The sequence below is a fragment of the Schistocerca cancellata genome, chromosome 2 (genome assembly GCF_023864275.1).
Source record: "Schistocerca cancellata isolate TAMUIC-IGC-003103 chromosome 2, iqSchCanc2.1, whole genome shotgun sequence".
Classification (NCBI taxonomy): Eukaryota; Metazoa; Arthropoda; class Insecta; order Orthoptera; family Acrididae; genus Schistocerca; species Schistocerca cancellata.
In genome coordinates this window covers 109,940,826-109,967,782 of record NC_064627.1, presented here as the reverse complement: position 1 = coordinate 109,967,782, position 26,957 = coordinate 109,940,826, and the positions used below count along the sequence as shown (strand labels likewise).

At 41.1% G+C, this 26,957-nt stretch overlaps 1 protein-coding gene across 1 annotated transcript in view; it reads right to left on the bottom strand.

The window, feature by feature from the left end:
• LOC126151382 (shematrin-like protein 2) overlaps positions 1-26,957 on the bottom strand; it is a 310,746-nt gene that overhangs the window by 253,286 nt on the left and 30,503 nt on the right. Inside the window, exon 3 of the mRNA XM_049915937.1 lies at positions 17,969-18,334. Within this exon, the coding sequence (XP_049771894.1) occupies positions 17,969-18,334 (366 nt within the window). The remainder of the gene's footprint in view (positions 1-17,968; positions 18,335-26,957) is intronic.

Here is a 26,957-nt window from a genome sequence, read left to right as displayed (position 1 = left end):
GTACCGTTGGAATGTTTGGTTGCAAATAAATTTATCTGGTGACGCAGAAATGCCAGAGGTTACGAGACATTGCGAGAAAGTAAGCTCATTCAAAATAATTGGTAAATAAGGCCACGTAATTGGTGATGTGAACTTACAAGGGGAGGGGCGGGGGGCGGGACGAGGCTCGCCGTTTTGGCTCATACTATGTGAGTAGAAGTGGGCAGAAGCCCCTTTCAGGTTCCTAGACTATTTCGTTTGAGTAAGCCGTGGGAAAAGAGAAAAGAGATTTCTGAATAGGGTAGAGGTATTTTTGAGCAACAAAAAGGAGTAAAATATAAAATTTAATTTTACTTAAACAGTTAAATTTATATATGTAAAAATATTAAATTCAATTTAGTTACGATTACTTAAACTTGATTAAATAATATATGTAAACAAGAATTGTTTTAAACGATACATTTCTGACGGTTTGTGATTTACACTGTTCTTCAGTAGTAACGTTCTGTTGTCGTCATATCCCCACTCTGTTTTTTCTTTTGTTCTCTTTCGTGCTTTCAGAGCACGTGACTCTGGCAGCTGTTTCAAATCTCTTAAGTCGGTCCCTACTATACTTCTTTTCTTACATTTTGTGATGGTCTCTGCTGTTATGAAGAGCGTCTCCTCACGCATCTATGATTAATTTCAGTAAAAACTTCTTATTTTATTGGAAAGTGGAAACCAAACAAGAAATTTCTAGCAGTGAAGTGATTGGTGACAACATAAAAACCATAACTGTTGATAAAGATTTAAGAAAAAAAATTCACCATTCCTTATTATTACACATTTTCAATTTATTTCAATTTAGAAAGAAAAAGGTATTGTTTTCAACAGTTCCTCTGGTCTGTGGGTCCATTAGTAATAGGTATGTGTCAAGCAGCTGCAGAGGAGGTTACTGAAATTATGAATGATTAGTTCATAATAAATGATGAAGATTTTATACTATACAGTATATCGAACCTGATGAACAAAATCATTGTGAATAAGTATGCGGATTTTGTCATTCTCTTTCTGTTTTTCTCTCTCTCTCTCTCTATCTCTCTCTCTCTCCCTCTCCCTCTCTCTCTCTCTCTCTCTCTCTCTCTCTCTCTCTCTGCTCAACCAGACTTTTACTATACGCAGCCTTATTTTATTTGTGATAGGTTCCTTCTTCAAGTACAGACGTGAACGACAGTGCTTATCTTCCTAATGAAAATTTCTCTCGCACTTTGGTGTCCTTGGATGATAAGACGAACGGCGTCGATTTTGCTGATGCTCATCCAAAGTGGAAGTTCCCAATCTCGGAAAAAAGCCTTCAGATTTGGAGGAAAGAAATAATGCAACGTGGCACTACAAATGACAAAACTACATTCATCAATTCCGAAAAATGGGAAGCTTTCACGACACACGAGGGTGTTGTGAACAATGACGATCAGGGCATTACAACAATGAGCAATGACATTACGAAGAAATAAAATAACGGTAGCAGCGTGTGCGTAACTGTTGCGCTGTGGCCCTTTAAAAGAAAGTACTGAAAAATATGTTACACTCTATTCGAAAATCTTTGAGAACGTTCCGGCCTGCTTAGGTGAGATATTCTATTAAACTTAAATAGGCATCTGCCTGCTTCTGTTCACACAATTTGAGACGAATCTGTGAGCCCCACCCCGCGGCTTCAACTTGTATGCGTGTGCATTAGGTTTTCTTGCGCCTCCCAGATAAGGATCATCTTCAAATTCGCCGATAAGTGTCTGTAAAGAGTTTCAATACAGGCCATCCACTCCAAGTGTTTGTGAAATACGAGACAGAAATAAGTTACATAAGGAAGCCCGCGCGGTTAGCCGTGCAGTCTAACGCACTGCTTTCTGGGCGGAATGGCGTGCCAATCCCAGACACGAATCCGCCCGGCGAACTAATGTCGAGGTCCGGTGTGCCGGCCAGTTTGTGGATGGTTTTTAAGGCGGTTTTCCACCTGCCTTGGCGAATGCGAGATGTTTCCCCATATTCCGCCTCAGTTACCCTATGTCGGTGATTGCTGTGCTATCGCTGTCTCCGCGCACGAGTACAGCATAATTACTCTCCCACACAAACATTTGGCGTTACACTCGTCTGGTGTGAGACGTTCCCGGGGGGTCCACTGGGGGCCGAACCGCAAAACAATCTTTGTTTCGGTGTGCGGCGACGGTGTGATGAGTGGAGTGCTGTAGCCTGTTGCGGGGTTGTGAACCACTGAGGGCATGGCGGGGACGAAGTTTCTCCGTCGTTTCTAGGTCCCAAGTTCAATACAATACAATGCATAAGGAATCACGATATTATTGAAAGACCATACAAATATTATTATTTATCTCGCCTTTCGTGTGTTTCTTTTTCTGGTAAGCAAAAAGAACTGGCTATACAGTGTAGGAGTCAACGTGAGAACACGCCTTGCGCAATGACATGTGATACAGCAACTACTGATTACCTCTGTAATTGTAAACAAAAAGCCAGTTTAGTGACTCCATCACGATTATTAGTATAGTAAGACTGTCATCAACAGAAAACACTTTATACGGAAGTACCAGAACGTTTTTTAAGTACAGTTGACTTAGAAAAGCTTGTTGCCGTACAGGATACTTTGGTGATAATAGCAGTACATCTAGGTAGTTGTTAATTTCAAGTCATTACTGGCACTACTGTCTGCCCCATAGCTGAGTGGTTAGTGGAGCTGACTGTCATGCTGAGAACCTGTTCTCCATCCCCAGTGCTGCCAGGAATTTTTCCTTGTTGGGAAAAATTCAACCGGGCGCACTCAGCCTCATGATGCTGAGGAACTACGTGACTGAGTAGCAGAGACTACAGCTAATAAAGGCCGCAAGAGCGGTGTGCTGACGCCACACCACTCCATACCGCATCCAATGACGCCATTGGTGAAGGATGACACGGTGGTCGGTCGGTGCAAATGGGCCCACCAGGGGCTGTGGACAATGCTTACGTTTGCAAGTAGTAGTCTCAGGTATTAAAGATAAATGCAACAAAAGAAATTGTATTTTTCTTCAAGACTGGCTGTATTCTCGTCTGGGCTCTGCTTCGCGTATGTAGGGAGGTAACGTTCGTTTGTTTCATCATGGTCCACTGATGCCACCGTCGTGTGTTTCATAAGTAAATGCATATGTGTGCTCCTGGAATTCAAGGTGCGTTGTTTTCTGTGAGCTGAGGTACGTTGACCATGGGTGACTGTCTCTCTCTTCTCTCCCTGTCAGTATGTGTCTCCAATAACACAATCAGTACATTGTATTCTGTGACAGTTGGTAGCATGTGCGAGATGCTTGTTGCGGCCTGCCACCTACTTTGTGGCTGGAGATACTATTGTGGGCAGAAGATGGTGACAGCCCTCAGCTAGCGATCTGCAAAGTTGTGAGTGAGCATGGTGAGGAGTATATGCACAGGTTTTATCTGTTTTTAAAATATTGTGCGTTTCTGCATAGATTCAGTATCAGTTGTGGGGAAATTGTTTACAGCGTACGCATAGCGATGTGTTGTGGGGGTATATACTCCTATTTCCCACCATTATTTACTAATGTGGTGTGTGCATTCTTATAGCAAAGTCATTGTTTTCACATACTGTGACATCACATTTTTATTTTTGGTGGTTCTTGTTTAGAGTATTGTAAGTAGGCTGTTTATGTTTTCTTATTGGCAACGTTACGTAGCGCTCTATATGAAAATCACTGGCTGTGCTGTGTGCAGTCTGTGGCTAGTTTGCATTGTTGTCTGCCAGTGTAGTGTTGGGCAGCGGCAGCTGGATGTGAACAGCGCGTAGCGTTGGCAGTTAGAGGTGAGCCGCCAGCAGTGGTGGATGTGAGGAGAGAGATGGCGGAGTTTTGAAATTACGTATATTATGACTTTTGATGACTATTAAGGTAAATACATTGTTTGTTCTCTATTAAAATCTTTCATTTGCTAACTATCCCTATCAGTAGTTAGTGCCTTCCATAGTTTGAATCTTTTATTTAGCTGGCAGTAGTGGCACTCGCTGTATTGCAGTAGTTCGAGTAAGGAAGATTTTTGGTGAGGTAAGTGATTTGTGAAACGTACAGGTTAATGTTAGTCAGGGCCATTCTTTTGTAGGGATTTTGAAAGTCAGATTGCGTTGCGCTAAAAGTATTGTGTCAGTTTAAGCACAGTCTCGTATACAATTCTTCTAAGGGGATGTTACATATGGCGACCCTGCCAGGATACCTCACTGGAATCTTCAGATTTTTTCTTGTAGTTTGTGTAATTAGTGTAGGTTTTGTTTATTGCTAGTGCGTAATTGTATTGAGAATCTCCTTTGTAGTTGCAGTATTTCATTGTTGTACAGTAAAACAGTTGTGGCATGCATGTAGATTTGCACCAAGTATTTCGCAGCTGCGCTTGCAATTAACTAGATATTATTTTCAGTGCTATGTTAATGTATTCCCCTACTTTTGCTCTTCAAATTGTGTTTTTCTGTGTTGTTGTGTGAAATATTGTGAGAATAATGGCGTGTGAAAAACGTAATACTAGGCTCCAAAGTAAACTGAGAAATGACAGTGAAGACGAAAGTAGTGTGTTAGCGCCACCATGTAATGAATTAACTAATGTTCAACATAATAATTTGGTAACTGTGCATAGGGAAATGGAGTGGGTGGCAAACAATGGCGTAGGCAGTGAAACAATTAGTGAACAGGGAAGCATTATCGATCGATCGCTCGGCAACAACTCACCTCAGGAATCCGAAATGATAGGACACAATTTTGCAAATACTGTAGATTCAGGTTTTGCGTCCTCACCGTTTTCTCAAATGAGTCAAGACACATTTTCTGATTGTCAAAATGTGAACGTTGCCGGTGAAAATGCACTGCCAAAAAGCATAGAGAAACAGATTCCAGACACTAATACATTATTATTGCAATTAATGCAACAAATGGAACAAAATCAGAGACAAATGGGACAAAGGCTTCAAAAGTAAGACACAATGGAACAACACCAGAGACAAACACAGCAACAGTTAGATACAATGGAACAACACCAGAGACAAACACAGCATTAGTTAGATGCAATGGAACAAAATCTTTACATCACGCTTGAACAAACACGTGAAGATTTAACTACTGAGTTACATAACATTGAATCGAAATGTCAAAAAGTCTGTAATGATGTAAAAACACAAATTTGTTAGCATTTTCAACCTATTTTTTCGCGGCATGAAAATGCATTACAGAATCACGAAGCAGCCATAAAAGAACTGCAAACCATTGTTCATGAAAATCATGAGACCTTGTGGGCTAAAATTGGCTCAGTTGCATCTACCGATTCAGTTACACAACTTGCAAAAACTCAGGAAAACGTAAAGGACACAGTAGATTCGATTTCAACACAAATGGACACTCTGAAACTTGGTTCAGAAAAACACACTGAGGAAATGTGTTCACTATCGGAGAAAGTAGCCGAACTTTCGGATCAGGTCACTAACTTATCTACAAAGGTAGATGATGATCTGAATGACACAAGACCCGTAGCCTTCACTGACACAGAAGAGTATGAACAAATTAGAAAATTCAAACAAAATCAAAATCAAATCAATCCACAGCACAAAAGAGAAATCCGGGAAGTACAAGATCAGTTGATGCAGGTAATACAAGAATTACATATTTCAGAGGACACTCGCGCTCCAGTACGGGAAGAGGGACATAGAAATACGGAACAACCACAAAATAATAACACAGGACACTTCGGAAATTATGAAAGAAATTGGCAAGGCGCATTGGATTTTGAGATGGAACCGCCGAAACGAAGTAACAATGAGCGATGTGCGACTCGCCGACACGATGATTTCGACTATAAGCTGTTCATTACTACACGTAAATTCAAAACATTTAAGAATTCTGGCAACGACATTCATCCACAAGCTTGGCTTCATCAATTTTCTCATTGTTTTCCTCCCAACTGGTCATTGGAGCACAGGTTAGAATTTATGTGTGGCTACTTGGAGAATGGACCAGCTGTAAGAATGTGATCGGTCATTCACGATTATCACAGTGAAGGAGAATTTTATCATGCCTTCCTCTCAGCTTATTGGTCTCAAGCTACACAAGACCGAGTAAAGCATAGCATCATAATGATGAAACATTTCGAACAATCTGAATTTTCCAGTCTTGTGAAATATTTTGAAGACATGCACAAGAATCAGTACCTGTCAAACCCATACAGCCCCTCAGAACTCATCCGCATTTGCTTAATCAAACTGCCTGAACATTTGAGACATATTATTTTAGCAGGACGTTGCAAAGACGACATTGAAGCTTTTCAGGGACTGTTACAAGAACTGGAAATTGACACTGACAATTGCGGAACGCGAAAACAGGAGTACAACAATTACAAGTCACATCTGTCACAATTCCGCGATGACAGAAATAATACACAACAAGGCTATTCTTATAACATAAATTGTGACCAAAACAGACACCACCCGTATGACAACCGTTGGCAGAGTAGTAATAATTACAGGGAAAGATCACCTCTCCGCAGTAATGACTATCACAGAGACAATCAGAGAAACAGACAATATGGGAACAAAAATAATTATTATCACGGGAGACAGAATAACTTCAGACGCAACGGTCCACTGTGCAGTGATAATTCAGGGAGAAATTCTCCACCACTTAACCGACAAGAAAGAAACTATGGAATCTACCGACATGACGACAGACGATATAACCATAACGACAGACCTGAATTTTATCAGAACTGGCGGGATTCAAATAGAGCAGGGCACTTTCGACAACGTGAATTTGTAGAAGCTAGGTCTCCTAATCCCAGTAACGATGCGCGCCAACAAAGAAACAGACAATGACTCACACCGCAGGCAGCCACTTGCGCCCGCTGGCTCAGGGAAAAATAACATTGACGCTAACCTTGAGCAAAATTCCAGTATTCTTTACCGACGTATACCACATGATAATTGCGTTGAAGTTGAAACTCTGCGTACTGAGAAGAGCAAAGGGATACACCACATCTCACATGTGCAACCGTTTATTGAAAGATAATCTGCCTTTTAACTTCGTCTTTGCCATATAACTTTTCACTTTACATTGCTAGTATGCTTTGTCAGACTTAGAATCTGTTAACATGCAACAATGTTGGAAGTTAAATATCAAATCAAGAACCAAGAGAACTTACTTAAACAGAAATTACGAATGCATTGTTATAGTGAACAGACGTCACAGTGTTATTGTGTGTGTACATTCTTGCTTGTTAGTTGCACGATTACGTAACGACTATCAGGCTTACATACTTAGAACATATACTGCCAATGAGATTTTAATGCAACATTTTGGTTTACTTGAAAATACATTCTGGATTTAAAGTACTTTATGTGAGATACCAGATGACACAGTGATTAGTTTATGTAACAGCTACACGATTTTATCATGACGCTACTAATGAGTGACAATTTACAATGTTGCTTTTGTGGTGTTTCTGTTTTATGTCTGCACAGTTTTATGTATTATTCTGGAAAGTATAACATGTTTTAGTAGTAACTTTTGTGGTATAGCTACAATGAGACAGCCTTTTCCGTAGCACAACAATACGCTACAGCACAGTAATTTCTTCATCAGAACAATAAGCGTAATAACTAAGATATCTATACGCAAAGCATTTCACTTTTGTTTATCATGAGGTAAGTACTTTGAATTCTGCAGAACTTAGCTTTCGGAGGAAAATAACTACGACACTTCCACAGAGATTATCTTACAGCAAGACGCACATTTAGCTCTACAGGACACGCATTTGAGTGATTAATTTTGTGCTTAAGTCATTTATTTTTAAAGATATTTGAAGTACAATGATACAAAGGTTTTCCGTAATACATTTCATTCCATTCTTGTAATCTGTAACACCAGAGGTTATAATTACATTAATCCTCAGGGGGGGCCACGCTTACTTTGTGTACCATGTGTTTGGCAAGCACAAGGAGCCCTAGCTAATATGGTATTTGCTTATACAACTTTACACATCGGTACCATATTTCTCTAATACATAAATTACACAGCTATCTGATCATTTAACTGAGAGATAAACATTTTTTTTACTACATCAGTGACACATGTTTACACAATTACACAGTTGGGTAACTTCACACTTATGAAATTGTATTTTGTCTGTACTTTGTGAACTGTTCATATTTTTTCGGACCCATTGTGATATTATGAGAGCTTTGAATGATATATTTGGTATGGGATCACGATTTTTAAAGTACGTTTGAGGCAGATGACACTTTTGACATGAGCAGAGAATTTTTTTAATTATTGAAGGAAGCTACGACGATTGTGAGAGTTGACTGAGGTGTTATGATGATATTAGTACGATGACTATGTGTATTATGCTGTTGCGGTATGTTTATGATCAATAAGCTGATGCTATATGAGTTATTTGATTAAGCTACATATCTGTTATGATGAAATATTGAAGAAGTGTCGACGAATAAGGTAAGGAATAAGGAGTAGTGGTTAGGGACTCTGGTTTGTGAAAAAGTTTGTTGGAAACCAAGAATCGTACTTTAAGAGTTATGAAATGTGTGTAAATGCGTGAATGTATCACAATGCCGGCGAAAAGTTTTTGGACACTGTTATATTTATAGGATTTTGTTTCTACAGATTTGTAACGCAATTTCTTGACCTGTGAAATATTTTTATATGATTCTGTCACTGTAGCGGAAACCACTGTCGTAAATATTTCCGTAAGAAAGGTAAGTGACCTTGACGTAATGCGTTTTGGGCGCCCAGCTGAGAGGTAGTCGTCTGACAAAAGAAAGCCTTTCCAGAGGCACAGGTAGAAAAAAAAGGGAGGCCATTATCCTCGCTGTTGACATTCCTTTGTAGAAAGCATCGTAAATACGACACCCTCAAACTTGAAAACATGATAACACTGTGGAGCTCTTAATTTATGATATTTACTGAAATGCCTAATGAAACAATGAGAAACACTTCACGGCTATTGTCTTGCTAGTTGAGAAAAATGCCATATGGCTTGCATTATGTATTTATTTATTTTGTTTAATATCAAGTTTCTAGCTGCGCTGCAGCATTGGTTAAAATAGAATTTTATAGATGTACTAATATAAATATTTTCTGTCTACAGATCCAGTAAATACTAATTTTGTAATACATTTCCCAAGAATGGGGGAGCACAAAGACATTTCCCTTCACAGGAATTGCATACGGAATTTTCTTTTCAACTACTTGGTAATTTTTTTTGTAGAATAACTTCTTGTGGTGCACCACTTTAATTACATAGACATTAAGATGTGAATAGACATTTCCCTTTTCTGCATTGTTGTTTTTACTGTAATATTGTTTCTGCTTGAGCTATGTCATGTTTAGGTATAAGTTACTGCTGTTTTCCAGGCATAGTGTTACTGAATTTGACTTTGTGTTACTCTTCTAAGCTAGTTTTACTACTGTTTTATTTTTCTTGTTTTCTGCACAGTGCCTTATATTAGTTGTAGTCCTGCAATTGCTTTGCCTATTTAAATTTTTTCTCATTGATGTTTGTGTTAATTGTTTTATGCTGCTGCATTGCCTCTTCCCTTAGTTTAGCATCTGAGCTCAGTAGATTTAAGTTAGCTTAAGAGGGGGTAGACTATATAAGAAACTAACTATGATGAATTGGAAGAAATGTATTGAGAAGCTATAAGAAAATGGTGTGGCAAAAGAAAAAAAAAGAAAAAAAAAAGAATTTTGAAAGAGGATATGAACAAAAAAAGTATTATTTAGGGACAACAGGTTTAGGTAGGATTTTCTTGGAAATAAGTGTTGAGGTAAGATAATGGTAAATAAATAATGAGGTAAGAAATGTGTGAATAGAATACAGAAAGCATGCTTGGATAGAATTTTTTGGCTAGAGCAAATGTCGAAATAAGAGGAACGATCTATGGAATGAAGTTCTGGGTTGGACTGCAGTACCAAATGTTACACTGAAAACAAACCCTGTCCTTTCCTCCTGTGTTATTCTGCTATGTGTTTGTGTACTCTTGTTTATTTATGTTTTTCCTGTCTTTATGTGTTTAGCTAATACGATTTATGTTGTAGAATTTTTCTAGCCCTAAGCTACGTTCACTATGATGAGAGATACTGTTATCCTCAAATATAATTGGCATTAATAATATGTCATTTACCTTGTAAATATGCTTAGACATTATTTATTCTGTTTTGTTTTAATGCTCATGTGTAAAGTTGATGTTTCAAAAGTTATTCTGATCTTTTATGTATGTACTCATGTCATTATTCCTGTAACACTGATGTATATGTTATTTCTATTCTTTTGTAAAGCCCATATTACTACAAATGTTATCTGTATTGTTATGTTCTTTAATGATGTATTTTGTACCTTTGTAATTGTATTCTCATGTTATAATATTGTAATTGACACCAGTTCATCAAATTAAGTAACTTGTAAGCATTCATTTCACTGTACACATTTCTGTTGGTCATAGTAATGCACAATATGTGAGAAGTTGGGACTGTTAGTGTTTGCACGTGTGTTGATAATTCAGCAAGGGACTGGATAACAGCATTGCTGGTTCTAAGGACATTTCCAAAAAAATTTCTTGAGTGGACGAGTGGTGGTTTATGGACTTGCTATATTGTCTGCAAGACTTCTAAGGACAATTCCAAAAACTTTGTGCGTGCACAAGTGGTGGTTATGGACTTGTTATATTAACTGCAAGACTCTTCAATGGTGATTGTGCACCCGCACAGTCACAACAGATGGCTGCTGGCCATCTCTACAAGGACTACAGTGGGTCTGCACCTCTGGTGGCCCACCAATATCACAATCTCTACCAGGACTTCAGTGGGCCTGTCCACAATTTCTACAAGGACTGCAGTGGGTCTGCATCTCTGATGACCCACCAATACCACAATCTCTACCAGGACTACAGTGGGTCTGCTCTGTGATGACCTACCTACCAATCTTCTTCAAAACGTCGAATGACTCTGCTGTGGGTTTGCTCTGTTGTGGCCCATTACCTGTCTGCATGTCAAGAGTCAGCACAGTCTTTCCGTTGGAAGGACAACACTACTTCTTCAAGACTGCATGGAAATCCACTACTTCTGTGTGCAATTTCTTTTACTAATGAGACTTTGTGAAAAAAAACTGTAATTACTATTATGATGAATGATCAGGACTATCTTTATGGACTGTGAGAAAATTTTAGCTTTTGACCAACATTGTATAAATAAGTGTGAGCATTTGATATCTTTGTTATTGTAATTATGAAAATTTTTTTCAAATCATTATTGGCCACTGCCCAAAACAATTTGTAAAATTTTTTTGGGGAGCGTGGGGGCTATGTAAGTAGGCTGTTTATGTTTTCTTATTGGCAACGTTACGTAGCGCTCTATATGAAAATCACTGGCTGTGCTGTGTGCAGTCTGTGGCTAGTTGGCATTGTTGTCTGCCAGTGTGGTGTTGGGCAGCGGCAGCTGGATGTGAACAGCGCGTAGCGTTGCGCAGTTAGAGGTGAGCCGCCAGCAGTGGTGGATGTGAGGAGAGAGATTGCGGAGTTTTGAAATTACATATATTATGACTTTTGATGACTATTAAGGTAAATACATTGTTTGTTCTCTATTGAAATCTTTCATTTGCTAACTATCCCTATCAGTAGTTAGTGCCTTCCATAGTTTGAATCTTTTATTTAGCTGGCAGTAGTGGCGCTCGCTGTATTGCAGTAGTTCGAGTAAGGAAGATGTTTGGTGAGGTAAGTGATTTGTGAAACGTATAGGTTAATGTTAGTCAGGGCCATTCTTTTGTAGGGATTTTGAAAGTCAGATTGCGTTGCGCTAAAAATATTGTGTCAGTTTAAGCACAGTCTCGTATACAATTCTTCTAAGGGGACGTTACAGTATAAATTTAACGATGTCGTGACTGTGTACGTACTTCAGGTTTTCGACGTTACTTACAATTCTACCAGGGGCTACTAGGGGCAGCGTTATAGTGACATCAGACACCAATAATGCGGGTATAACGTAGACAGCATATGATTTATTGCACTGTGCTATTCGTTTAAATTGAGATATTTGTGTATTTGTTAAAATATCATGCTGTGTTAATTGTTCAACGTATGATATCAGTGTATATGTTTAAATATAGCACTGTGCTATTTGTGTAAAGAGATGTCAGAATATTTATTTGGCTATAGAACTGTGGTAATTGTTCAGCCTCATATTTATGTCTGCCTTTCTAAGACGATCTTGAAAAGTGTGCATCTGGGTAAAGTCAGTGAAAAAATACGCGGTGATGGCACCCGATAGCGATCCTAATGGATTCCATATGCTTTACATCCAGTGAATTTGGTCGCCGAGACGTCAACGTGAGTTCACTATAATGCTCCTCAAACCATTGTAACACTGACAGTTATACTGCTAAAAGATGACATCGCCGTCGGGGAAGACATCCAGCACTAAGGGACACAGAAGACAGGACATTCTAAAAATTGGTTGTAATAGTGACCAACATGTATATTATCTGATTGTGGGCAACATAGGGAAAACGCTTATTAAGGTACATAAAAACGCACAGCTAACATAATGTAAGCAAGAAACATGCGAAGAAATGCTGCAATGCCACTTCAGTAGTTTGATAAACGAGCATATGTTGTACCCCCACAACAAGAGAAGCAAGTAAGGTACGTGTGTGCAGTTTTCAGATCACTGACGATGTTTTAATAAAAAAACATGAAATATGTATGGGGACGAAAGACACGATTTTAGTAGTTTGATGGCCAGAAGAGCGGAAAATCATGGTCTTTATTACTAAAGGATATTTCCTTATGCCTTATAACTGTTACAAACTGAAGCACATATAACACATCCTGATAGATTAAATCTGTATGCTGGGCCGGGAGTGGAACTCAGGACCTCTACCTTCTGCGGGCAAGTACCAAGACAGCTTCCCAAGGAGAGCTTTAGTCTCGCCAGTTCCTCCTTTCCTACCTTCCAAACCAGTGCTGAATCTGGTAGAAAGTTTCACATCAGCGCACACTCCGCTGCAGAGAGAAAATTCATTGTGAAGCATATACGTGTTGTGGATTTCCACAGCTTGATGCGATGTGCTGCACTACATGAATGTAATGTACACAGTCGCTAGAGGTAAATACTGTTGTATGAAGCGAGAAATCCTGTACTGGTGACGGATGGAGTACTACATTGTGAAGCTTTCAGTTCATGAACTATTGATTTTTATATCATTTCCTATTTTCTACTGATGACAACTTGAGAGTGGAAAATATGAAGCGAAGCACCTTTCTTTTAAACATCAGGGTACCTATGGTAAGCTAGCTTTGTTATAACGTTAATACTACCTCTTTCAGTGCTTTTGTCAGAGTGGGTTTAGCTATCAGTATCTAAAATACCCTCCTGGAAATTGAAATAAGAACACCGTGAATTCATTGTCCCAGGAAGGGGAAACTTTATTGACACATTCCTGGGGTCAGATACATCACATGATCACACTGACAGAACCACAGGCACATAGACACAGGCAACAGAGCATGCACAATGTCGGCACTAGTACAGTGTATATCCACCTTTCGCAGCAATGCAGGCTGCTATTCTCCCATGGAGACGATCGTAGAGTTGCTGGATGTAGTCCTGTGGAACGGCTTGCCATGCCATTTCCACCTGTCGCGACACCACTGGATGCGGGCTGCACGATGTTGGGGCGTGAGCGGAAGACGGCCTAACGGTGTGCGGGACCGTAGCCCAGCTTCATGGAGACGGTTGCGAATGGTCCTCGCCGATACCCCAGCAGCAGTGTCCCTAATTTGCTGGGAAGTGGCGGTGCGGTCCCCTACGGCACTGCGTAGGATCCTACGGTCTTGGCGTGCATCCGTGCGTCGCTGCGGTCCGGTCCCAGGTCGACGGGCACGTGCACCTTCCGCCGACCACTGGCGACAACATCGATGTACTGTGGAGACCTCACGCCCCACGTGTTGAGCAATTCGGCGGTACGTCCACCCTTACGGTAGTGTGCCCACTATACGCCCTCGCTCAAAGTCCGTCAACTGCACATACGGTTCACGTCCACGCTGTCGCGGCATGCTACCAGTGTTAAAGACTGCGATGGAGCTCCGTATGCCACGACAAACTGGCTGACACTGACGGCGGCGGTGCACAAATGCTGCGCAGCTAGCGCCATTCGACGGCCAAACCGCGGTTCCTGGTGTGTCCGCTGTGCCGTGCGTGTGATCATTGCTTGTACAGCCCTCTCGCAGTGTCCGGAGCAAGTATGGTGGGTCTGACACACCGGTGTCAATGTGTTCTTTTTTCCATTTCCAGGAGTGTAGATATTGGAAAGTACTCGCTCATTGCTAAATACAATAAATATGTGCTGTGACACGCTTGTATCGAAATTTCTTTTTTTTCTTTTGTTTTTTTGCGTTTGAAAATAAAATCACTGTTGTTGTTGTGGTCTTCAGTCCTGAAACTGGTTTGATGCAGTTCTCCATGCTATTCTATCCTGTGCAAACTTCTTCATCTCCCAGTACCCACTGCAACCTACGTCCTTCTGAATCTGCTTAGTGTATTCATCTCTTGGTCTCCATCTACGATTTTTACCCTCCACACTGGCGTCCAATATAATATTTGGCATTTAAAAGTCACTACAGCAGCTCACAGAATGTTACTAGTGGCACAGTATATTTAAGATTCTTTGCGTTAGTGTCTTTATGCATGATTATTAATGTAGTTAGGATTAATGGCTCTATGAATGCTTTTCTGTTGCTATGTTAATTTATTATTACGTAAATGCAGAGCTGGAAGATACTAAATGATTGGCGATATCTACATTAACGTTCCAGTTAGGATATATATATAATATTGTTTTTTCTTCTAATATCAATTTCAAAATTGTGCTCACGGAAGTAAAGTACGCCTTCCATGTGTGCTTATAAAAATTTTCGTTGTAAAACGGGGTTACAGAATCCGATGTGCCCGCTGTGGTTATTCGTAGTTAGACACTATACTCAAATAGGATATCCCGAGTGCCGAATTACAACGTGCTTATCTTGTGCGGCCGCTGTGTCCTCTCTGCAGCTGCATTAACCTGCAAAAGGTCCTCCTGCTTAGCTGAGTGGTAACATGTTCGCCGCCCATGCACGCGGGTCGGGGTTCGATTCGCACCTGGGATGGAGATTTTCTTCGCTTGGGGACTGAGTGTTCTGTTGTTCTCATCATCATTTCATCCTTATCACTGACGCGCAAGTCGCCCAGTTGGTTGGTTGCTTGGTTTAAAGAATAAAGGGACCAAACTGCAAAGGTCATCGGTCCCTTGCTTCATAAAAACACAGAGCACAGTGAAACCATCCACCAGTCAGGCGAAGCACTAAAATAAAAATTCCGGGGGAAGAAAAGCCCCATGGTCAAGGGTAAGACAACACGGAAAACGGAGCACAGCAACAAAAACTACATAGAGAACAAAGGCAGAAGGAATTAAAACTGCACAGCAGAGGACTGTGGCTGGCTGATCACGGAAATAATAGGATGAGCCAGCCACTCTGCAACACGTTAAAACCTCCAGCCTTAAAGATTAGGGTGGAGTCGAATTACAACACAAAACAAAGTAAAAGATACAGCACAAAAGAGGGTGATGTAATAAAATTAAATGGACCTATAAAAGCCGCTTGCGCGAATAAAACTTAAAACCCGATCTGCCAGAGAGACATTGTCACCTAAAAGAGATGATAAATCACCCTGGAGATTAAATGCACGCCTGAGAGCTGTTAAAAGAGGACATTCCAACAACAGATGGACCACCGTCATGGTTGCACCACAGCGACAATGAGGGGGGTTCTCTCGACGCAGCAGATGACCATGCGTCAGCCAAGAGTGATCAATGCGGAGCCTACAGAGAATAACAGAATCCCTGCGAGAGGCCCGCATGGGGGAACCCCACACGGTCTCCTTTACACGCCGCAGCTTGTGGCGTCGACTGCAATAAGACTTGCACTTGGCGGCCGAACTTCCCCACATGGGGCCTCCCGGCCAACGATGTCGTACGCTCATTTCCATTTTACCTGCAGCTTTTATTCCAAAATCTTGTACAAGTTTAAGTTTGTGTCAAGCACAAAATTACAGATTTAGAGAGATGTACTCGCCACTGGTATCAGATGTAAATGTTGCCATCGTGGAGTATATGCAGAAAGAGGGTTCAATTACGGCATTCAAATACTACCGAGTTAGTGTAGTCTTGGAGCACCAGGAAGCTGTTGTAAACGTTTGGTGCAGCCTCTGTGGTGGGAATGGAAGTGAGCGTATGGCATTGTGGGCTGGGAGTCCCCCATTCGGGGAAGTTCGGCCGAGGGCAAGTACTTATTGCATTAGACGCCACATTGGGCGAATTGCGCGTCGGAGATGGGGATGAAATGATGATGAGGACAACACAACACCCAGTCCCTGAGCGAAGAAAGTCTCCAGCCTCAGCCGGGACTCGAACGCGGGCCCCTTGGCGTGGCCCTTTTGGTTAAAAATGATAGTCTCTAACCTTACTACTAGTGCTTGTATTATACAAGTTTAACTATTTTTAAAACTTTCTTTTCTTTTATTCTCAGGTAACTTCCGGCCACAGACATTTGTCTTTATTATGCGGACACTTTACAGTGGTAGTTTTAAGTGGGGAGGTCTTTTGAACTATGGTTGCGTAAGATGCCGGTAGAGGTCGGGCCTGAACTACCAACGCCAACCGAAGCAAACAATTGCACTGTAGCCACTACCAAATGCTTTGTCTACGCCAATTTTCTTTGTGTTGTGGGACTGCTTTTTTTCTTATCCTGAAATGAGTGAAGAGACTAAGCTTCGTGCGTAAAGAGAATCGAATGCAACTCTCACAATAAGAAAAGGAATCGGCGGTTTCTACGACCATTATGTCAGATCTGCTTTCGTGGAAACACAGAAAGTGAGCGTAGGATGGCAACCCTTCGAGAAGTAGGCGGTGCTTATTCCCCCGCACCGCTCCTCTCCGCTCGGGCAGTAAAACTTCTCGTTTGCTTACGGTCGCGGCTGACTGCCACGATATACTGTCCGCATAATATCTGTGCTAGTGCTGCGTGTATTTTCTAGGTTTAGATACTTCGAAAATTTTTCGTTCTCGGTCAACTTTTATCTCCAAAAATTTGCCTTTAGCCGCATTACTGGTATGTATGTTCACTACATTTAGGTATCCTTAAATTTTTTGTTCTCAGTTAACTTGAAACCGAAAATAAGAAGAGAAGGTGTAAAATAATGTATAAGCACATAAAATTTCTTTAGGTCTTCCCTCCACAACACGAGGAAGGCTATGTTATATTTCCGTCTACTCGAGTGCTCGTATGTGTCAACCACACAGAATAAATATATGCTAAACATGTTTAACTTGCAGCAACAAAAACATTAAAAATACATGACTTTCTTGGATGATAAGCGTCAGTGTCATACATTGGAAGATGAGACAGGTTTTGACAGAGTGAATATGAGGCAGAATGATTACATAACTTACTTTCCTTCATTTCCGTGAAAGATGAGTGTGTCAAAGTGCACTTACTCCATGGTGGGTCAGTATAAAGCAAAAGTGAAAAGATTTTATTCTGAAAAATTTATTTTTATAGCTTTTACATTCCATTACTATGGATACTGGTGGCGTGTATGGGTCAAGTTGTTGGGTTTGGCTCCAGAATTCAGTGGCCATACTTTCCGTAGCCCCCAAGTCCTCCAAAGCCACCGGCAGCTCCGCCATATCCTGCAGCAAGGCCACCACTGTAGCCTCCTCCAAGACCACCGCCAAGGCCTCCTCCGATACCACCGTGGCCAGCGCTGACGACGTAGGGCACTGGACGCTTAACGACGTAGGGCTGAGGAACTGGGACAGACACTGGGGTGGGGACCTTGACGGGGACGGGCACAGGGTTGTCTACAGGGACAGGGTACGGCTGTGGTACCTGCACAGGGACAGGCCGGTCCACAGTTACCGTGAATGGGACCTTCACAGGCACTCGAACGATCCTCTCCACAGGGACTGGGACCCGGACAGGTATTCTGTTGACAGTGATCTGTGTTCCTCCCCCTCCAATGCCGGACCCGATGCCACCTGCAAGGCCGCCTCCGAGTCCACCAGCGTATCCACCTCCGTAGCCACCTCCGTAGCCGCCACCGTAGCCGCCTCCATAGCCGGCACTGTAGCCACCTCCCAGACCGTAGCCGCCACCATAACCACCCAGCGAACCGGAGAGTCCTCGCTTCTCTTTCACTGGCTGCTCCTCCTCGGCTAGGACGGACAGGGCCACACCGCACAGATACACACACACCTGTTGAGATTCAGATATTTGTAACTGAATCATTATGATGCTAGGATTGTGGATACAAATTTGTAATATTATATGCTTAAACACTACTGATACGTTCTCATTTAGCTGTACTAGCTACTTTTATGTCGAACTTGTTTCTACTGCAGAAAATCAGTTCTAACTCAAAGAGTTATAGTGCATGCAGTTAAATTTTCAATAAAACTGTGAAAATTTGTAAATATTACGACATTTTGCAAGCCGGAAAGAACTATTTCTTGAAATTATGTCGCTGAAAAATACGTGTAAAGTGCCCCTAAGTATACAAAGTATCTAATGGAACCTACTTCCAGCTACATGTACGTGAATTTTGAAGAAAGGTTACGCTATTTCAATGTAAGTTTTACAGAATTAATTCTTTACTGCGAGATTTCCTAAGTATTACATTTTTGATTCTTTACTGTCCTTGCTGGTGTGTGATATATCCTAATAAACGTGTACTGCCGTGGAATACATCAATATCTCAGATTTCCTTCGGTTAAAACCTCCGAAGACGTCTTTCACAGACGCAGATGAAACTTTGGGGAATAGTTTTATATATCGACCACAGTCTCTCAGCCCAGAAGTTTGAATTTAAATGACAATGAAAACCTACATAGTAACATTATACAAGATTCTGTCCGAAGGGAAAAAAATTAACTGACAATATTTTCACTCGTACGATTTATAATTTACAAATAATTTGATGTAAAGATCACTCTCGCTACTCTTTGCTATTTTATAAATACATTTTCGTACAACAACCGTAAGAGCCGTGGCTGCTTGAAACGAGCGTGTACTCTGATCACAGTTTTATAGTGCTCAGTCTCACATCACCTGTAGTTTTTGGTATAAATAGCCTGGAATCTTGTCGTCACGGAATAATGAGTTCCGACGCCAAGAAAATATCGTAAACTGAGCGAAACTAAACTGCAACATTAGCCACCGTTAATTTCAACTTTTGCACATTTCTCAACAATTTTGATAGAGAAATGTCTGTGTTACATTATTCTTTTGTTCTTCATAAGACGTCTGAACTGATACTATGAATAGTACAAATTTCAGTTCAAAATGGTCATAACTGCTCTACTATTAAACTACACAAAAATGCACGAATATCATACAGCAAGATACCTTTCCAGTCGCCTTTTCTTATATAAAAACCCGTAAGACTGCCAACTTTACATAGGACTTTTTGATCTATTTGCAGTTTGTGTATTGTGTATTGAGCTGGGGACCTTGAAACGACGAAGAGGCTTCGTCCCACCGTAGCCCTCACTGGTTCGGTCCACAGTGTATATATTCAAGCATTAATATATATACATTCAAGCATAATATTCATCATGTGATGTTAGGATCAATGATGGACGTTCCTGAAAGACTCATTGGAAACAAAATCTTGTTAAAATAATGAGTATGTGCTTAATAAGTTTCACGGTTTTCTGATAGAAAATTTGTAAGAGAAACTACGACAGAAAGTGAGGGGTTGTGGCGCTAGTGAAACTTGAAGTTATTTACCAATAAATCAGCGCGCCGTAGGTGTTATGGGTAGAGACATCATTACAAAACCTTTTATACCACCTCCAAGCAGGAAAATTAGAGCATGTATTTCACAAAATGTTGAAAGTGAAGCCATGATTGATATACTGAAATACTACTACACTATCTGGCTGACGAACGAAAATGTGTGCAATTCATATTCAATATTTTAGCACCATATATCAATGATGTTAAAGTATAGTATTTGATTTTCACTTCTCGAGCAGATGACTACCTCTGGCTCCTTACATCGTAATTATGTTTAAGATCTGTAGAAAATGGTAGTTTTGTTGCGACACGTCTCCATCATTTCTTTGCGTTTCATGAATGTCTCTCGGATGACTGGCAGTCAATTTTCTCGTCTATAGTTTTTATCAGTCTAAGCTGAACTGCAGCGATATGATAGGGGACCGGTGTCTGAAGCATTCACATTCATCACGCGAAATGATTCTTTAAATTCGAGGACCTGTATTATTGAGGAAACAAGTCAGATTAGCCCAAAAGGAAGTGGTTAACGTGATGACTGGGTGTTGTGTGATGTGCTTAGGTTAGTTAGGTTTAAGTAGTTCTAAGTTCTAGGGGACTGACGACCATAGATGTTAAGTCCCATAGTGCTCAGACCCATTTGAAGCCATTTTTGAAGTGGTTAACATAAATTAGATCAACTACTGGGATGGCTGACAGAACAACCTGTGGTCGAAATCTTCCTCTACTGATCTAATGTTAACAAGAAAAACGTTCTAATAATCTCGACGTTAAATTTATGTTGAATTTTAATCTATATTTTTATTTCTAGGTGTCTGTCGGAGGAAGTATTCTTGTAATTGTGTTTTCGTTGGCCATTAGGCCCTTTTGCTTCGAATGCCTGATAGTTCAGATTTTTCAGCATTTTTGTCACGATCTGTCTTGGCTTTGTATTTATTCTATAGTTTTACAGGAGACGCTGTCTAATGCCAAAAATGACTTTATCCAGGTTCCATCCTATAAACCTTCATATGGCCCTTTATTGCATTTTCACGATGTCCTCTGGTAGTCCTATTATCTTGGAGCTCATATCTAGTGACAGAAGTGCATTACGGTTCGTACAAGCAGTTTGTACGGTATCTGTTATCACCTTACCTGAAAGAGGTTGCTATGTTATCGCAAGAATGTACCGTCAGTTACTCACCAGGATCCTCATTGCTGCTTGTGGGTTCTTCTGAGAGCGAGCAATGACTGATGCTGTTGAGAGGCGGTGGTGAGCTTTTATACCTCTAGCAAGCTAACGTCCGCCTGCCCCACGTTCACCACAGCACAATTACAGCGTCCTGTTTCACAGAAACTGCACAACAGCGTAACAACCTTCGCTGATACGGAAGCTGTACGGTGTGATGGGACGTTGTAATCTGTCGGTAACGGGTTGAGAATTAGTGCGCTTCTCTACAGGTTTTGCGCTAATTATGAGAGATAACTATCAGCGATAGTTCCAGCTTCGTTAATCTGATTTGTTTGTTAGACGAAGGTGTCGGAGAATGATGAATAAGGGGAAAGGCTACTGCTCTGCAGGAAGTTCTGGACTTCTTGCGCTAATAAAGCCAAAGATCCGTTCATACTAGCATGAAGTATACACTGATAAGCCAAGACATTATGGTCTCTGTCCACTGCGACGTTGGATGCCTTCTGGTGGCGTTAGGGTCGCGTGACGCGGTAACAAAAATATGTAAGCGGAGTGATACGTATTTCCTTAGTCGTACAACACTTGCACAGTATATCTTAAATACCGTAAAAGAGGAAGCGGGATAGAATCATGGTTGGTAGTCACACTTTATAATTAAGTCACTTTATTGGCATTACGCCTTTAAAAAAATTATTTGCGAATTACAAATTGTGAACGAGCCACTAGATAAAACTTTGCAAATACAATTAGAAACCCAACGTACTCAGTACTCTAACAATTCCAAATTAAGAAAAGGGGGTTACTGACAAGCTTGAGAACTTCAATCTCCCATGTAGGACTTCCCTCAAAATCGATATAATGAGACAATTACAGGTAAAGGGTGACTTAATAACGCTTCAGCACTAATGCCAAACTAAGATGCCATTACAAACATGATGGAATCATTTAATTAAAAAGTAACTGCAACACAGACACCGAGCTTAAAAATATAAATGTTTACGTACTCAGACATGTTAATAAAAAAATTACTAGAAAAAGCTGCACAAGGAACTCAGCGGATGCTATACAGTTTAAAGATTAGCCAGTTGCCAGTCAGTAATATTGAAGACAACAAGTTCATATACATACAAAAAATATATCTACCAGCTTAACCCGCCTTGACGGAAGGAAGAAAAATACTAAACTTTGGAAGGGCATATGTGATTAACTCTGGTAGTGGCCAGGTTCTTAAACACTGCCAGACCTAGATATCGGTTGACATTTCACTCCTCGCCAAGGCACTGGCACAATTTAAAGTTTCAGCCCGAATCACAAAGACATTCCAATAACTCTGAAACATAGAAACTCTGGGCAGAGCCTTTGGCTCACTTACAAATAGACGACAGTATTAACAGAGTGCAGACTTTAAAAACAGCAACATAAAATCATTTGATTGCAAGAGACACAAAAAAACTTCTGAGTAAATTTTCAAATAACGGCCACTATTTAACTAGGCCAAGAAAGTCTCCCGTAATAATAAAGTTCAAAATCTCTCAGTGCGTCGGTGAACAAACAATTACGACGACTTACTCCATATCAGGTACACAGTACGAGTGAGCGGTTTCCACTGCTTCACCGCTTCCCTTCAAATTCTGTTCCCAGCGAAGTCACAGAACTTGTATCTCCAAGCTGCCCATGTCGGCGAAACGTCCAACCAATTTCACGCCACAACGTGTAACGGTCATCACACTCGTTCGGCAGCCGTTGACACTCGTATCCCCGGTGAATGACACGAGATCTCGAGGGTTCCCCTAGAAGGCTAACAACCAACTCGCTTCGCCTGCGTAGCCGCAAGATAAGCCGCGCGAAAAGCAAAGATAGCTTACCTCAACCACAATCGATCTCAACGATACATGCACAAAATAAAACTGGCGCCAGCTCGCCACGGCTCACGGAGCAGACGCGGACGGGAGATCACTCTAGTGAAAATAGGGGGTGAAAATGAGGATATCCATTGAGATAAGGATGCTGATAATTTGGAGATTATTATTACGCAGAGCCTGTGAAGGAGTATCTCGTAACGGCAAAGCTGGTAGAATGTTCATGTGCTACTGTCGTACGGAAAGAAGTAGAAGAACGGTGAAACTACCACTAGGCGTTAAATGATTGGACGTCCACGACTCTTGACAGAACGTGGGGCTCGGAAGCTTGTCTGCTCTGCAAAATAGGATAGATGGTGATCTGTGACGTCTCTGCCAAAAGAACACAATGCCGGTACACGTACAAAGTTTCGGACCACACCTTTCGTTGTGGTACACTGTTGAACATGGAGCTGCTCAGCAGACCACTCCTACGTGTTAACATGTTGACCCAACGACATCGCCACTTACGACTGCAGTGGGAACGAGACCATCGAGATTCACCCGTCGATCAACGGAAACGTGTCGACTCTTCGGTTGAATGACATTTTTGCTGCACTGGGCCGACGGTAGCCTCCACAAACGCTGTCATCGAGGCGAACGGCGGTTCGAAACGTGCAGCACGCCATGGACGCAGGGTAGTGAGAGCAGCATTATGGTATGGGTGACATTCTCCTGTGTTTGGATGGGACCTGTAATAATAATCGAAGACACACTAACAACTGCGAATCACCTGCATCCCTTCATGCTTGATGTCTTCCCTGACGGCGATGGCATCTTTCAGTAGTACAGGGTGATTCAAAAAGAATACCACAACTTTAGGAATTTAAAACTCTGCAACGACAAAAGGCAGAGCTAAGCACTATCTGTCGGCGAATTAAGGGAGCTATAAAGTTTCATTTAGTTGTACATTTGTTCGCTTGAGGCGCTGTTGACTAGGCGTCAGCGTCAGTTGATGCTAAGATGGCGACCGCTCAACAGAAAGCTTTTTGTGTTATTGAGTACGGCAGAAGTGAATCGACGACAGTTGTTCAGCGTGCATTTCGAACGAAGTATGGTGTTAAACCTCCTGATAGGTGGTGTATTAAACGTTGGTATAAACAGTTTACAGAGAATGGGTGTTTGTGCAAAGGGAAAAGTTCTGGACGGCCGAGAACGAGTGATGAAAATGTAGCACGCATCCAGCAAGCATCTGTTCGCAGCCCAGGAAAATCGACTCGCAGAGCTAGCAGAGAGCTGCAAATTCCACAATCAACTGTATGGAGAGTCCTACGAAAAAGGTTAGTTATGAAACCTTATCTTCTGAAATTGGTTCAAGCACTGTCTGCAGCTGATAAGATTAAAAGAATCGATTTCTGTGATTTTATCCTTGCTCAAATGCAAACAGATGAATCTTTCGTTTCAAAGATTGTGTTTAGTGATGAAGCAACTTTCCACACTAACGGGAAAGTCAACCGTCACAATGTCTGTATATGGGGCACTGAGAATCCGCGGGAAACAACTCAGTATGAACGTGACTCGCCTAAGGTGAACGTTTTCTGTGCCATTTCAGCCAATAAAGTTTTTGGTCCCTTTTTCTTCGAGGGTGCTACTGTAACTGGACTACAGTATCTGGAGATGTTAGAGAATTGGCTGTTCCCTCAGCTCGAACAAGAAGCACAACAATTCATATTTCAGCAGGATGGAGCGCCACCACATTGGCACTTATCTGTCCGTAACTACCTGAACGTCAACTACCCGAGGCGATGGATCGGCCGCCAGGCAGCCCGTGACAGAGCACTTCGTCACTGGCCTCCAAGAAGCCCTGATCTTACCCCCTGCGATTTTTTCTTATGGGGGTATGTTAAGGATATGGTGTTTCGGCCACCTCTCCCAGCCACCATTGATGATTTGAAACGAGAAATAACAGCAGATATCCAAACTGTTACACCTGATATGCTACAGAGAGTGTGGAACGAGTTGGAGTATCGGGTTGATATTGCTCGAGTGTCTGGAGGGGGCCATATTGAACATCTCTGAACTTGTTTTTGAGTGAAAAAAAACCTTTTTAAATACTCTTTATAATGATGTATAACAGAAGGTTATATTATGTTTCTTTCATTAAATACACATTTTTAAAGTTGTGGTATTCTTTTTGAATAACCCTGTATAATTGTCCGTATCTCGAAGCCTGAACCGCTTTACTGCGGTTTGAGGAGCATTATAGTGAACTCACGTTGATGTCTTGACACCGGATTCGCCTATCGTTTGGAACCCATCTGGTTCGCTATCGGGATTCATCACCGCGTACGCAAATCAACGGACCATTATTTGCACGAATTACATGATCTGTGGATGGTCATCTAATGCCACATACCTCCGCGACCTACCAACAAACTGTCGGATTCTTGATAAACAGAATCAGAGACGTATTTTGTTCCAGAGACAAAAGGCAGTTAAATGTGGCGCAGATCTTACAATAATAATTTGGACCACAGAGTAGAGAAATGTGCTGGGTACACAGATTAAAGTGGGAATAGGGCCACATGTAAAACAATAATAATAGTATTTTATATACCATCCTTTATTTTTATTGTCCACGAAGACTCGGTACAACATCGTTTGAGTATGCGATGTTTAATTATTATCAAATAACATTTTCGTTCTAATTTCTTCAGTCTTAATGAATTCCAATTAGATAAACGTAATTATGCAGCTCGTAACAGTGCCGACATTAGACCATTAATTGTGAATGCGCTTCTCTCTAATGGTTGAATCGAACTAAAACATGGGTTCGAATCCCAGCGGGGTCAGGGATTTTCTCTGCCTCGTGATGACTGGGTGTTGTGTGATGTCCTTAGGTTAGTTAGGTTAAGTAGTTCAAAGTTCTAGGGGACTGATGACCATAGATGTTAAGTCCCATAGTGCTCAGAGCCATTTGAACCATTTAAAACATGGGTAGACTTCGTCTTCCTCAACTGAAGGAAAAGCAAACAAGAAAGTAAGGAGAAACTTATCTGTGAGTTTACATAGTCTTAGATCGAGACTATTCAGTGGATTATTACTTAATATTAGTATTATTTTTATCGTTAATTCCCCATTAAGGAGAGCATTCAAACACAATCAATATTCACAATGACAATATGGTACATAAATTGGTACATTTCAAATTCATGGCACTTTTTTCTGTCTCTTTCTGTTCTCTTCCCGAAAACCTCTCATAAATTCACTGCGTTTCTTCTTCCTCTCTTCTGTCCACTTCTTTCCTGATTTCTTCTCTTTTGGTGTTTCTTCGAATTTCTGTTTGTTGATTTTTTCTCTGTATTTTGCTCTGTTTGATAATTCTTCTGTGGAGATGTTTAGATTTTTGAGGTCTTCCATGGTTTCCTTTACCCAGTTAGTTTTCACCTTATTCGTCACCACTATGTTAAAAATCTTCTTGGTCAGCCTATTTTCATTCATCCTATGAATGTGCCCATAGAATTTTGCCCTTCTTTTTTCTGATATTGTCTGTAACTGTCTCTGCCTGTTTGTACAATTCCTTTGTTGGTCTCTTTATCCAGATCCCCTGTCTCTGAACTGGCCCATAGATCTTTCTCAGAATTTTCCTCTCTTGCTTTTCCATTTCCTTGATTTTAGTTCTTCCTCTAATTACTGATGTTTCTGAGGCATACAAGGCCTCAGGTAAGACTACTGTTTTGTAATGTCTTATTTTGGCATTGACGGAAATATTTGTTTTATTGTAATGGTTCCATGTAAGTCTGTATGCTTTTTGTATGATTTCATACAGGATACTCTACCTGTGCTGCTAGAACATGTGCCTTTACAAGTACGACACAACATGTGGTTCATGCACGATGGAGCTCCAGCACATTTCAGTCGAAGTGTTCGTACGCTTCTCAACAACAGATTCGGTGACCGATGGATTGGTAGAGGCGGACCAATTCCGTGGCTTCCACGCTCTCCTGACCTCAACCCTCTTGACTTTCATTTATGGGGGCATTTGAAAGCTCTTGTCTACGCAACCCCCGCACCA